At 29.7% G+C, this 13,304-nt stretch overlaps 1 protein-coding gene and 1 pseudogene across 1 annotated transcript; both read left to right on the top strand.

The window, feature by feature from the left end:
• The first annotated feature begins 3,537 nt into the window (after positions 1-3,537).
• LOC149054548 (uncharacterized) lies at positions 3,538-5,987 on the top strand. Its single transcript, XM_089230120.1, has 8 exons — positions 3,538-3,781; positions 3,847-4,047; positions 4,142-4,216; positions 4,955-5,047; positions 5,116-5,363; positions 5,450-5,609; positions 5,702-5,859; positions 5,952-5,987. Exons 1-8 carry the CDS (start codon positions 3,580-3,582, stop codon positions 5,985-5,987), a joined length of 1,173 nt encoding a protein of 390 aa, XP_089086246.1. The 5' UTR covers positions 3,538-3,579.
• Positions 5,988-7,749: 1,762 nt separating this feature from the next.
• LOC149054547 (uncharacterized) lies at positions 7,750-12,902 on the top strand (annotated as a pseudogene).
• Positions 12,903-13,304: the final 402 nt, after the last annotated feature.

The raw sequence follows: 13,304 nt of genomic DNA, 5'->3' as shown, positions 1-13,304 counted from the left end.
CACAAATTTGTATTAATATATTAATTGTATGCTTATATTTATATATGAATAAATAATCACAGACATATATCGACACTTTTTTTTATAAGTCAATGTTTATTTCGTTGTCTAGGTAAAATAGTAAACATAGGGTAGTATCTTTAAGGCTACACAGCTGTGTATACTATTATAAATAGTACTATATTATAATAATATTATTAAAAAAAAAGCGTGATGTAAATGATGTAATTATATAAGACCTTGATCGTGATTACGAACTATTATTATTTAATAATAATTAATTATTATAGCTAATTGTTGCTATACTAGCCCATTATGTAGTTGCGCGCGCTAGGGAGCCGATGGATTAGCATTTAGCGCTACATAAAACTTACGCGTTTGTGCCGTGAACCGGTCTGAAACAATCGCCGATAAACGTCGTTGACATTTGTGTGGAAATTCGGCCGGCAGACATCGCGAGCGTCAATATCGATGCGCGGAATATTCGGTCTCTCCTGGGCCGGAGTATAGATACGAAACGTTTCGTAACGTTACTTATCAGTAAAGTTATCAATATTATAATGCAAGGTATGTATTCTATAAATATAATATGTTCATTATTGAAAGTACGCTTCACCCATAGTAAGTTATACCCAATCATATAGCAGATACTGTCGAATTCTCAAAAATCGAAACGATAAAAATACCCAATGAAAACGGATTGTCATGATGCCGCCTAGACTATTCTAGGTTATGCGTGTTATTTTTCAAAATATTTAATTTTACACACGTTTTTAATGTTTTTATTCTATGCCTCTACCCTCTATGGTGTTGTGCGATTTTTTGTTTCACGAATGTCACAATTATTCATTTATTCACGATGTGTTTTGACAATAATTATTGACTGTTCTTTTTTTTATTTTTTTACCTGTATAACTTGCATTTATGGATTTATGTCATACTGAAGTTTGCTGATTAGTTGTATTTCGTTAACTTACTAACGATCGAGCTCTTTAAGGTAAGATAAATAGTATATTTAAAATTAATTTCATATATTATTATGGCTGATAAAGTTGGTAAAACAAATACCGGTTTAAGTAAATCTTCCAAAAGAAGAAAACTTATTGCTGGCGTACTTAGCGACATGGATGCCATGCAATTTTCTACCGTTGGTATCAACAAAGACATACCTAAAGTGAACAATCAACTCAATCAAGCGAATCACATGAATGCCTCGTTTAGTTTAGTGGATAATGTTGGCTTATTGAGTAAAAAAGTAGCTTCTCAAATACCTCCAGAACAAAATATTGTTCTTGATAGTAACATTAATAATATGAACCCTGAATTGAATAAACGTGGTACATTTACATCAAGTAATACTAATAATACAGAGTTTAACTTTGATATTTATAATTTAAATTCTGAAAATTTGTCTATAAGTGATTCTATAGCTAAGTGGGCTGTTGAATGTAATATTCCTAATACTTCTACTACAAAACTTTTAAAAGTTTTAAAAACTCATCATTGCTTTGACAAATCTCTCCCGTCTGATGCAAGAACTTTATTTAAAACAGTTAATTCTAATAGAGGGATTCAAATTAGATCTGTTTCTCCTGGTCTCTACTATCATTTTGGGATTGCTAATGGCATACATAATTATTATAAAAAATATATCAGTTCTATTGATGATAGTGATATAAAACTAGTTTTTGGCATAGATGGATTACCTCTCACCAAGAGTTCAAATAGTACTTTTTGGCCAATTCTTTGTTATATTAGACCAAACGATAAATATGTTTTCCCCGTTGGATTATTTTGGGGTTATTCTAAACCAGATGATAGTAATGATTTTTTGCAAGATTTTTTGCAAGATTTTTTGCAAGATTTTTGTGCAGAATTGAATATATTATTAACAGATGGTATAATATTAAAAAATTCATTTGGTATTTTATTTAAAAAAAAAGTTTTATTAGATGGTTTTTGCTGTGATGTCCCTGCTAAATCATTTATTTTATATTGTAAAGGACATAGTGGATATTTTTCATGTTTTAGATGTATGGCAGAGGGTGAATATATAAAAAATAAAGGGGTAAGATTTCCAGAACTAGATAGTCAAAAAAGAACTCATATAAATTTTGTAAATAAACTTCAAGAAGAACATCATACTTCTGAAACATTGTCTAATCTTTGCTATTTACCTGGTATAGATATAGTCAAGTGTTTCTCTGTTGATTATATGCATTTGGTATGTTTGGGAGTTGTCCGTACATTAATAAAACTATGGTTAAGTCGGGGACCTTTAACTGTTCGCTTACCTAATTTCAAAACCAAAGTAATAAATAGTTGTTTACTTTCATTAAAATCATGTATACCACTAGATTTTCCACGGAAACCACGTGCTATAATTGAAGTTGGTAGGTGGAAAGCAACTGAACTAAGACAATTTGTATTATATATTGGACCGATTATTCTTAAACATCATCCAAATTCTAAATGTTATAAACATTTTTTATGTCTTCATGTAGCTATGTATATTCTTTTAAGCCCTTGTCATGAGGAATATGTCCCATATGCAAGATTATTATTAAATTATTTTGTTAAACGTTATAAAGAAATATATGGTATACAATGGTTAACACACAATGTCCACACTTTGCAACATATAGCAGATGATTATGATACTTTTGGGCCATTAGACAATTGTAGTGCTTTCCCATTTGAAAACCACATGAAAGTTTTAAAAAAAACTGTTCGTAAGCATCATCAACCTTTGCAGCAGGCTGTAAATCGATATAATGAAATAAACAATTTCAAATGTATGATTAATGAATCATCTCAAATTATAAATAATCCTTTTATGAAATGCTTAAAACAACATAATAATGGTCCATTAACAGGTGGTTGCTTAGGACCACAATTTAAAAAACTTGTTTTTGGTCAGATCATAATAAACACTACTTCTTCAGCAGACTGTTATGTTGGTACAGTAGACGGATCTATAATAAAAGTTGTAAATATTTGTTATGATTTAAAAAAATAAAATTGTGATTGTTGGAAATGATTTTTTAGATAAGTACAATACTTATGAAAAGCCTGTACCAAGTTCTAAATTAGGTATTTTTAAAATAAGTAATCTATCAACTTGTTTAAAAAAATGGGAAGCAGAGAGTATTAAATGTAAATATATGGTACTTAATATATCTAATGATCTAATGGCCATGCCTATACTTCATACCATAAGAAAAAATAATTAATTATTTTTATTATCATTATTATTATATCTTTATTATTTTTGTTATTATTCATGACATAGCAATATAAAATAAACATAATGTTTTAATCAATGTTTTGTATTTTTTTTATTTTTAATATAATATTTAATAATTTCAACATTATTATTTTTTATTCAACATTAACTATATTTAAATTTAATATGATAGGTATAATAAAAAAAAAATAATAATAATATGTGTATAGCTATATAGGTATAAATTTAATTTTAATGTTTAGGATATATTATTACAACCTAAATTATGTTTGATGTTAATTTAAACAAATAATTGTAAATATTTAAATAGCTTTATTAAGGTACATAAGAAAATGTTCTGGAATGTGGTACATTTTCTTCAAGAAAATTCAGTAGAAGCTGTACCAAGTGGATGGTACAATGATAAATTAAAAAAGTATGCTTGGCCGAAAGATAGATCTAAAATCAAAATTTACATTGAAAAACGACGTCAAGTGAACACTTATGAATTTAATTTTTATGCTGCGAGGATTTTAAAGGGCGGTGAAAATATTGGTAAATACATATGTGGATAACTATATATTGTTTGATCTTATTAACTGGCATGTGATATTTTTTAGAAACCTTGGTTGAAGCTCGTTCAAAATCTAAAGATGCACAATTCATATCAGAATTATCTGAAGATCATAATCATGCTATCAAGAGAAGGAAGAAGAAAAAAAGGTATGATACAAATGTCATCTCCTCACCTGAATCAATGTCGCCAGTTACTAAACATTCAAGTGATGATGATGATTGTCCAATTTTAAATACTTCATTAGGTACTATTACTTTACACATTGACATTAAATAACTTTTAGCTAAAAAAATATTTTGTACAAATTTATTATTTTCTTATCAATATATATATTTTAGACTTGTTTTGCTCTTCAGATCATTCCCAATCATTTATTTCTAAGCCTATATCAAGCAGTACTCAAAAAAGAACTAGTAAGTATTAATATTTAAGTTTTTGTTGAAATATTAACAGATATATTAATATATTTATTTTGTTTTTAAATTTGATCGTATAAAAGAATCAACTAAAATAGATAAATACAAGAATAAGCCACTATCGACGACTTCTATTGACATTTCTGAAAACATAGATCAACGTAATATTAGACATAAATCTAATGTAAGCCTGCCGACTGAACTACTGGCGAATTCTTGTGAAAAAATAGTTCCAGAAGAAAATAATTCAAGCTATAAGCTTATTTTTGTTAAAATTATTTTTAATTAATACTTTCTAAAATTCCCTTGTAGTATTAATATTAGTTTAAATACTATGGGGATTTGAATTCAAATCCATCTTTTTCTAACGCACATGCCACATATGACATTATAGATATGGTATATTTCCATCATACTGGATTAACCTGTAGTAAATCAATAAGACTTTTGAAAACATATTTCGATTAATTTATTTCTAAATTTTTGATTTTAATTTTATCCTCTTAAATACTAAAAAATTCATTAAAAATGATTATATTTCAACTGTTGACTAAATCACACTATCAAAAATGTGAGGCAATCTCGTGTAGGCTTTGAGTTTTAGAGTTCTTTATTGTTTCACTGGATCTACCAAGTTGAAAATAAAACATATTTAATATCATATGTTGTTGGTAGCAGGTGTGTTAGAGAAAATTGGTTTCCGATCCCAATAACTAATTAATATCACACTTACAGATGATGTGGATAAATTAAAAGAAAAAAATTCTCAACATAATATGCAAAATTCAATGAATAATACTACTGCTAATATTAATATCTCAGAATTTGGTATGTCTAGTTCACATAATAATTAATTAAAACAATATTATTGATACTTCTTTTTCAAATTATTGTAGCTGATCAAGTTTTTTCAAAAATGGATTATTTTTACAAAAGAATGTACAACTTTATGGCTTTTAGCAATACAGAATTTCAAAATTTAGCTCAAGGACAAGAAGAAATAAAAAAATTAATCAACACTGCCAATATAATTACTACTGAGCATTCAGATGATTTTGAACCATATTGTTGGCCTATTTCTTCATTTGAAGAGCTTGAGGAGATAGAGAATAAGCTTTGTGACAGAGATTTTAAAAACAAACTTGTAAGGTTTTAAAGAAACAGCACACAATCTAATAATAAAATATAACTATAATAGTTTCAATAAATATTTTTGGTTTATGTTAACAGATTTTACAGCTGGGTAGAATTGGAGGAAAGACTGCAAAAGAAATAATAAAAAAAATCATGGCAACCATATTTTCAGATGCTATTCTAAATCAATACTCATATACTGGTTTCAAAGGAAAAAAACCATTTAATAATCTTATGTTGAACAGAGTTATATTTGGTATGTTATGCAAAACATAATTTATGTATAACCATAAACCAATACTTCAAAATTGTATTTATTATTTTTATTATATTGTTTTTTTTTCTCAGAAACAGTCAGAAAAGACAAACGGTTCTTCAACATAACGGATAATGAAATTGAACAATATTTAAAGCAATGGATTTCTCAAGCTCCTTTCCGCGGAGAATACGCTAAGAACAGAAAACTAAAGAATAGATTAACATGTGATATAAATAACTCATATTTGGTATGTTATGCAAAACATAATTTATGTATAACCATAAACCAATACTTCAAAATTGTATTTATTATTTTTATTATATTGTTTTTTTTTCTCAGAAACAGTCAGAAAAGACAAACGGTTCTTCAACATAACGGATAATGAAATTGAACAATATTTAAAGCAATGGATTTCTCAAGCTCCTTTCCGCGGAGAATACGCTAAGAACAGAAAACTAAAGAATAGATTAACATGTGATATAAATAACTCAAATGAATCTATGTCTTAACTTTATATTTCAGCTTAAAATTTTTAACTTTCAATTAAATATTAATAGTTTTAACAAGGATTATTATTATAATAAAGTTTTTCATGATAATAATATTTTAATGCATAATATATAATATAACCTATCCTGAGGTACTTTTATTATTTAATTATTAAACATATTTTTCATGTAGTACACTAGTATTTTGATTAAAGTAAATTTATATGATTAAATTAAGTAAAGCTATTAATTTTTAATTCAGAACTATGCATAATATTAATATTAATACCTACATATTAAATATATAAATTTACAATATATTTTATTATTTATGATATTTAAATGTAATTTAATTTGTTTGTTTATTTATTTTATTTATTTAAAAAAATCATGTTTTTTTTATAAAATAACTTTATCCTTCTAATGATATATTAATAAAATGAATCATATTAAAGTTTAGAATCAATTAACCTAAAAGAAATAATAATACTTAAGTATAATTATACTTCAGTACAGAAATTTCTGTAAATCCTACACCAAAGCACTTTTACTTATGTTTGTTATGAAATTTATTAATATATTATTATTATCATTCAGTTTTTGAAAAATATATTATTATTATTATATATATATACTCCAAGTATATATAAATACAGATCATGAACAATGATTTTGAAAATAGGGTACAATTGTTGACAAATATTTGGAAAAAGTTTGTGTTTAATTGAAAACATAATTGTACAATTATTAAAAAAAAATTAGCCAATATTTGACAAATAATATTTAAATGTTTGAACGTTTTCTGGGCAATTAATTTTAAAATATTGTACAATTTTTGACTGATATTTGACCAAAGTTTGTGTTCAAATTTTTATCAAATAATATGATCTGGTTCAAATGACATTTATCAAACATTTGGTTGATATTTGCAAATGTAAATAAAGTTTTATAGAAATGATGTACAATTTTTAAAAAAAAATAGCAAATATTTGACAAATAATATTTAAATGTTATAATGTTTTCTGGGATATAGTTGACGGATTCGGGGAGAGTATAAAACATCAAGCCCGTTGACGGGGACGCGATCGGTACATTATTTAGCTTCAAGCCCGCACTCCCATGAAAAAGACCGTTTGGAACTGTCCTAGTCAAAGCCGAGATTCGCTAAGAAAACTGAAAAATTATTCTAAGTCGAGACCGTTCGTAACGGTCCACGTCAAATCCGAGATTCCCTAAGAAAAATGAAAAATTATTTTAAGTCCGAGACCGTTCGTAACGGTCCGCGTCAAATCCGAGATTCCCTAAGAAAAATAAAAACGGTCTGAGACGTTTCAGTATTGGAGCCAATCTATGTCTCAGCTTGACAAAAATCACAGACCATTCGAAACGGTCTCCAAAAGACCGTCTGTAACAGTCATTTTTAATCTAGATTGGAGAAAGTCGGACCGCTCGGAACTAACCTGTTGAGTTTTTACCGTACGTTCCCGCCACGCCGCAAGTTCACCGGACACGAGTTATCAACCGCAACTCCGACAAACAGTACTTTGTCATCAATCGTGTGATATCCACGTGCGTTTTTCACTCGCCATAAAATTGATAAAAATTGTGAAAAAAATCACAAAAATGTAACCAAAACCATTCAATTTAATATTGATGAGGTAGATATGGAGCTGTTTATCAGTGAAGTTAAACTTCATCCAGAAATATGGAACATATCTGACAATAATTACCACGATCGAACTAAAAAAAGAGGGCGTGGATTGAAATTTGTAGTGTTTTGTGAATGATTCGACGAAAAGGATGAACGGGATAAAAATGATAAATGTAAGTACTTTTATGTAATTCGTTCTTTATTTTATAATATTTGTTTTATTTAATTTTTAAGAATATTATTTGAATACATTATTTAATTATACAATAAAAAATATAAAGACAATACCGTCGTTTGGGGTTACTTTGCTCCGATTTTTACATTTTTTTTTTTTTTTTTGACGTAATATGTATAAAATTAAAAAAAAAATGTCTTGGATGGTTCGATTGTTTAGAGTTCCCCAGACCTAATTATGACCTAAAATTGAACATATCTCAATTACTTTTTTTTTTTTTTCAAAAGTGGAGCAAAGTTATCCATAGGGTCTGCATACTTTGCCCCGTCTCAAAAAAGTCATATAAAATTGTTTAATTTAGTATCTGGAGCAATGTTAACAGTTGTAAAAAGAAACAGTACCATTAAAATGTATTTTAGTAAAAGGATAAAATGGATAAAATGCAAAACAAATTATTAAATTTAGTTCAAATCATTTTATTATTGTTTGTATTTTACTTTATATCACAATAGAGACTTATAAACTAAATATTAATAAAGTAATTGCACTCATATTGCACTTAAACTTTAAATAATTAAAACTTTAACAATTAATAATACATTTTTTGGAGGAATCATTGTATGTTGTGTATGAACTCTAGTTTAATTTAGTTAAATAAACTTATAAACTAGGTAAGTAATTGCACTTAAATTACCTACTACGAAATAACAAAAAAAAATTAATTAAGGAATTATTATTAGTATATGTTGCTCAGTTCTGGTACTCTGTAGATGTTTCTAGTTTTCGAGATTTTTATTGGCTCATCTATTCCTCCTACCACATCTTTCCACTCATACTCTAAAACATCAGGCACTTCAGGCCACTTCCAATAAGAGTTTGATTTTTTCATGGATTTTATCTTGGCCGTGTCATCGCTCAACTCCAAAATGACACCCGGATAAAACTCATTTTCGTATGTTACAATACAATATGAGCTTATGGACTTTACTATTGGCTTAAACCTTGGTATAGATGTCTCTTGTACAGTCATAACTTCTTCAATTTCTTTATCTTCTGCCAAACATCTCTGACGGTAGGTCTCCCAGTCTTCTTCGTCTTCTGATTCATCTTGATATATTATTCTGTCTTGCGGATGAGCTGCAGTGGAGGTAGATGGTTCTGAAGTTAAATCTGCTGTGGTAATACTTTTACCTGGGGGAACATTTATTTTTTTCTTTTACCACCAGGTTTTTTTTCCGTCCATTCTGCCCTCTTTTTCTCCAAACAAGTTACGAATTATTACTCAATTGTACTCTGTACATCATCATCTTGACCAGGAATTTTTTTTTAGCAACACTTCCACATCACATGGGAAAATTCCACACGCTTGAAACCCAGATTTTAAGTTGTTTGTTATAGTAGGGTTTATTTCTATTAACAAACGGCCCAAAAGAGTTGGCATAATTTCTTTAGTCGCCAAATTATTGCCATTATTTTCTTTCCACTCTCCCAACAGTTTCCTCCACGAACCCTTTACACTGCGAAATACTGCCACATCTAGTGGTTGTGTGATGTGTGTACTGTTAGGAGGGTAGGCAAATGAAAGTTATGTTGTTGGTCACTTAACTCCAAAACTCTAGGTGAAAAGTGAAAAGCTACATTGTCACAGATAACAATTTTTTTCCGTCTAATCTGCGAGTTTCAAGAATTAAAATGCTTTCGAACCATTCAAGAAAGGAAGCAGAATCAAACCAACCACTAGTACTATTACTGTACCGTGTACCAGGAGGACCTCCTTCAGTCCAGGTACTCCATATATGGCGGGATTTGTATGACACAAATAATGGTAACAATTTTCCCGAAGCACTACCGCAGAACATGATATACGTCCCTGCCTTAGAGGTGGTTCGAATATGCTCGATATTTAGTTCCACGTCGTGCTAATACTTTTTTTTTTACCGGGATCGTCAACCAGATTTGTCTCGTCAAAGTTGAAAATGTGGGCTGGAGGAACTCCCTCCAATTCTTTAGATAAGAATGATATGTACTGCCTTAAATCGTTTTTTGTTATTCCCGCACGTGATTTTTTAATATTGTCGGCAAACCGTTTAGTTAGTTGGGGATGTATTTTTAAAAATTTTAAAACCCAATCATGCCCAGGAACATTAGATTTAAACTTTTTTACAACCCGACCAATTTGTTCAAGGTAATGTTTTACCACCATTTTTAGATCAAATTCTCCCATTGGAAAGCCATAATTACTGGCCTTTATTATACAATTAACAAATATATTTTCTTCATGTTCGGTAAATATTGGTGGCACACCTGGATTAAGAACATGGTAACCTTTTAATTTGTTCAAAATTGTACGTCTAGGAATACCAAATTCTAGAGATGCTTTTCTATGAGATAATTCTTTATTTTTAATTGCTGCTAGACATCTGGATAAGGTTTCTTCTGTGTAATTTTTATATTCGCGGGATCCCAATTTTATAGTATAACGTCCAGGCATTTTCGTCTATGAAAAAAAAAGCTATGCAGGATTACCTATTATTAAGAAAAACTTTTATCTAATCTAGAATCGAGAATAATAGTTGATGAGGAAACATTGCGCCAAAAGACTATAGTAAAATACTGGTGCAAAGATACCCCTTTTAGTTGTGCAAAGTTACCCAAATTATGAAATTTGCTTTTAAATTATTCAAAAGTGGTTTAAACACAAATCTTGATACAGCATCGTTTTCGCAACAAAATTATACACAGAATGAGTTATATCTTACCTTAAAAATTCAAAAAAATATGCGTTCCACAGAGAAAAGTTTGACTACTCAAATTCTCACGTGCTAAACGACTCCAAAAATGATAACGCACAGATAACAGAAAAAACTTCCTTTATATATGGAGGTAACATATGAGATAGCTATAACAGTGCCACCAACACACGAACTAAAATTAAATTATCACCATTTTCAAAGTCACCAGCTATCACCAAAGGTTTTTTTTTTTGGAGCAAAGTTAACCCGGGGGGAGCAAAGTAACCCCAAACGACGGTACGTAAGTATCTAGTTTACATATAATTTGTTTGCCAAGGCACACTGCCGATATCTGAAACAAAATAATCAGCCATATTGTTTCTTGCATTGATTGACTGATTAGTAGCTCTTGGAGTATGTTCTGATGCGTCTTGTTCGATTTCAATGAATCCTTCTACACTCATTGTTTCTTGAATGTTAAATCCATCTCTGGACCGTACGAAATTGTGCAGAACACAACTAGTTTTTACTAGAAGTATGCATAAATCTAAATTTGCATTGATTGGTTTATGGAATATTTTTCATTTATTTGATAATATGCAAAATGCACTTTAAACATATCTTCGAGCATGTGACAGTCTGTAGTTGAAAATCCTTTTTTTAACGGACAAAACTTTACCGCTATAAGGTCGCATTATTTTGGGCGAAAGAGAAAATGCCTCATTTCCGATAAACGTGAAGGGTATTTTTGGATTTTCAGTTCCGGGGAAAGGTTGACTTCCTGGGATATTCAGTTGATTATTTTGGAGCTTCAATGCTTCATATTAAAAGGACTATTTTCAAATATTGTACTGTCAGATTCTTTACCAAAAGCCCCTACATCAATATAAATAAATTTGTAATTCGCGTCTACAATTGCTGGCAACACAATTGAATAGAAATTTTTGTAATTGTTGAATAGTGACCCACTGTTTTTTGGTTTTCTAATTCGTACGTGCTTTCCATCTATCACGCCTAAGCAATTCGGAAAATGGGCATATTTTTGAAAACTTCGAGCAATATCTTTCCAGCGTTCTTTTGTAAAATCAGGAAAGGTCTCCGCGCGTAAACATTCCCAAATTGCATTGCATACTTTTCTTAAAATCTTACCGATAGTCGTGTGTCCAATTTTGTACGACAAGTGTAAATCTACCTGATCACATCCGCTGCCTAAATACCTGTAACTAAAGAAAAAACATAAATTTATAAAAAAAAATTGAGAACTTCACACCATGGACCAACTATTTAGGGCGGAAATTTGGAAAGGTTGTATTTAGGGTGATACAGTTAAGTTACATTTTTACCAAAACCTCACCTATGCACCAACTAGATTCAATTTCCTATCGCACAAGATAATGAAGTTGAAAATCGTAGCATTATTTCGACTACTTATCGTGTACAATGACACAAATAAAAAAATAAAATAAAATAAAAAAACACTCATCATTGTAATATCAATACATTCATCGCTCCGCTCAGAATCTTAAGTAGTTATAAAACAATTACTGTATTTTCAGGTACCTCTTGTATAAAAAAATGGCGAAATGTCAAGGACAACTTTTAAAAAAGTTTAAACAAAACAAAATCTGGACAGGCAGCTGGATCAGGAAGAAAATACATTTATGCCCGACAATTATCGTTCTTACAAACTGCAGGTGCTACTACGGAAACACAATCCAGCTGACGAAATAGATGAAGAGCTAACCCAGCCAGAGGAACTGGAACAATCTCCTCCCTACAACCAGCGTTCTACGAAAAAACGCAAATTGGATATAGAGACCTCCTTAATTGATTTTATGAACACTCCAATTCCTACTCCAACTGCTCGTCATTCAAGAACTTAATCCAGACCGTTCATTTTTCGAAAATATTCTACCATCTATATCTGATTTTACCGAAGACCAGAAACTAGACTTTCGCTGTGAATTACTCAATATTATTAAACGTATGAGAAAACCTCCACAGAGAATACCTCAATATCATACATCTTTACCTTTTACTGAAACATCGGCTATATCCAAACAATATGCACAACTCCAAAATGTTCAACAACATCCTTCATATACACGGTTGCCACAAGTTCGCCCTTTTGAAAATATTATATATTCAATACAATTTGTTCCACCTTCAATCATTTCTCCACCCACCCCGTCCACATACAGTGACGAAAATAGTATGGATTTATTCAGTAATGCAACTTTATAAATAATAACATAAACTAACTTACATAATTAAAATTTTGTATTATTATTTGCACCTGTTAAATTTTAATAAATAATAATCTTTTTCGAGTTAAAATTGAATATTTATTACAATCATAGAATTATTATTCAATTGTTCAGGTAATTCATTTTCAAAACAGTAGAATGATATAAAATGCATATAAAATGCACTTAGCTTAAAGTCACAGCTAGCATTTCCAATGGAGGTATGCAGAGTCTCATACATGTATCTTGAGACTTAATCATGTCAGTTATTTTGTCTGCAAGTTCATCAAACGATTGAACACTCATACGAAAGTAGTTAATAAACTTATCTGGATTTTCTCGTAAACTCGAAAACAATGTAATAAAGCCACCTCTAGCTAGCTTTACATCGATGTAAGAA

Source organism: Diuraphis noxia, unplaced genomic scaffold (assembly GCF_037042655.1).
Source record: "Diuraphis noxia isolate RWA-SAM2 unplaced genomic scaffold, SU_Dnox_SAM2 contig0006, whole genome shotgun sequence".
Taxonomy (NCBI): domain Eukaryota; kingdom Metazoa; phylum Arthropoda; class Insecta; order Hemiptera; family Aphididae; genus Diuraphis; species Diuraphis noxia.
Note: the sequence above shows the minus strand (reverse complement) of the source record. Positions and strands in the feature narration are given on the sequence as shown.

Bases quoted from the DNA above. Each gene is read 5' to 3' on its own strand.
- LOC149054548 (XM_089230120.1), top strand. From the start codon at position 3,580: ATGTTCTGGAATGTGGTACATTTTCTTCAAGAAAATTCAGTAGAAGCT. The intron at 4,217-4,954 runs GTAAGTATTAAT...TCACACTTACAG, and splicing joins CAGTACTCAAAAAAGAACTA to ATGATGTGGATAAATTAAAA. The intron at 5,860-5,951 runs GTATGTTATGCA...TTTTTTTCTCAG, and splicing joins ATATAAATAACTCATATTTG to AAACAGTCAGAAAAGACAAA.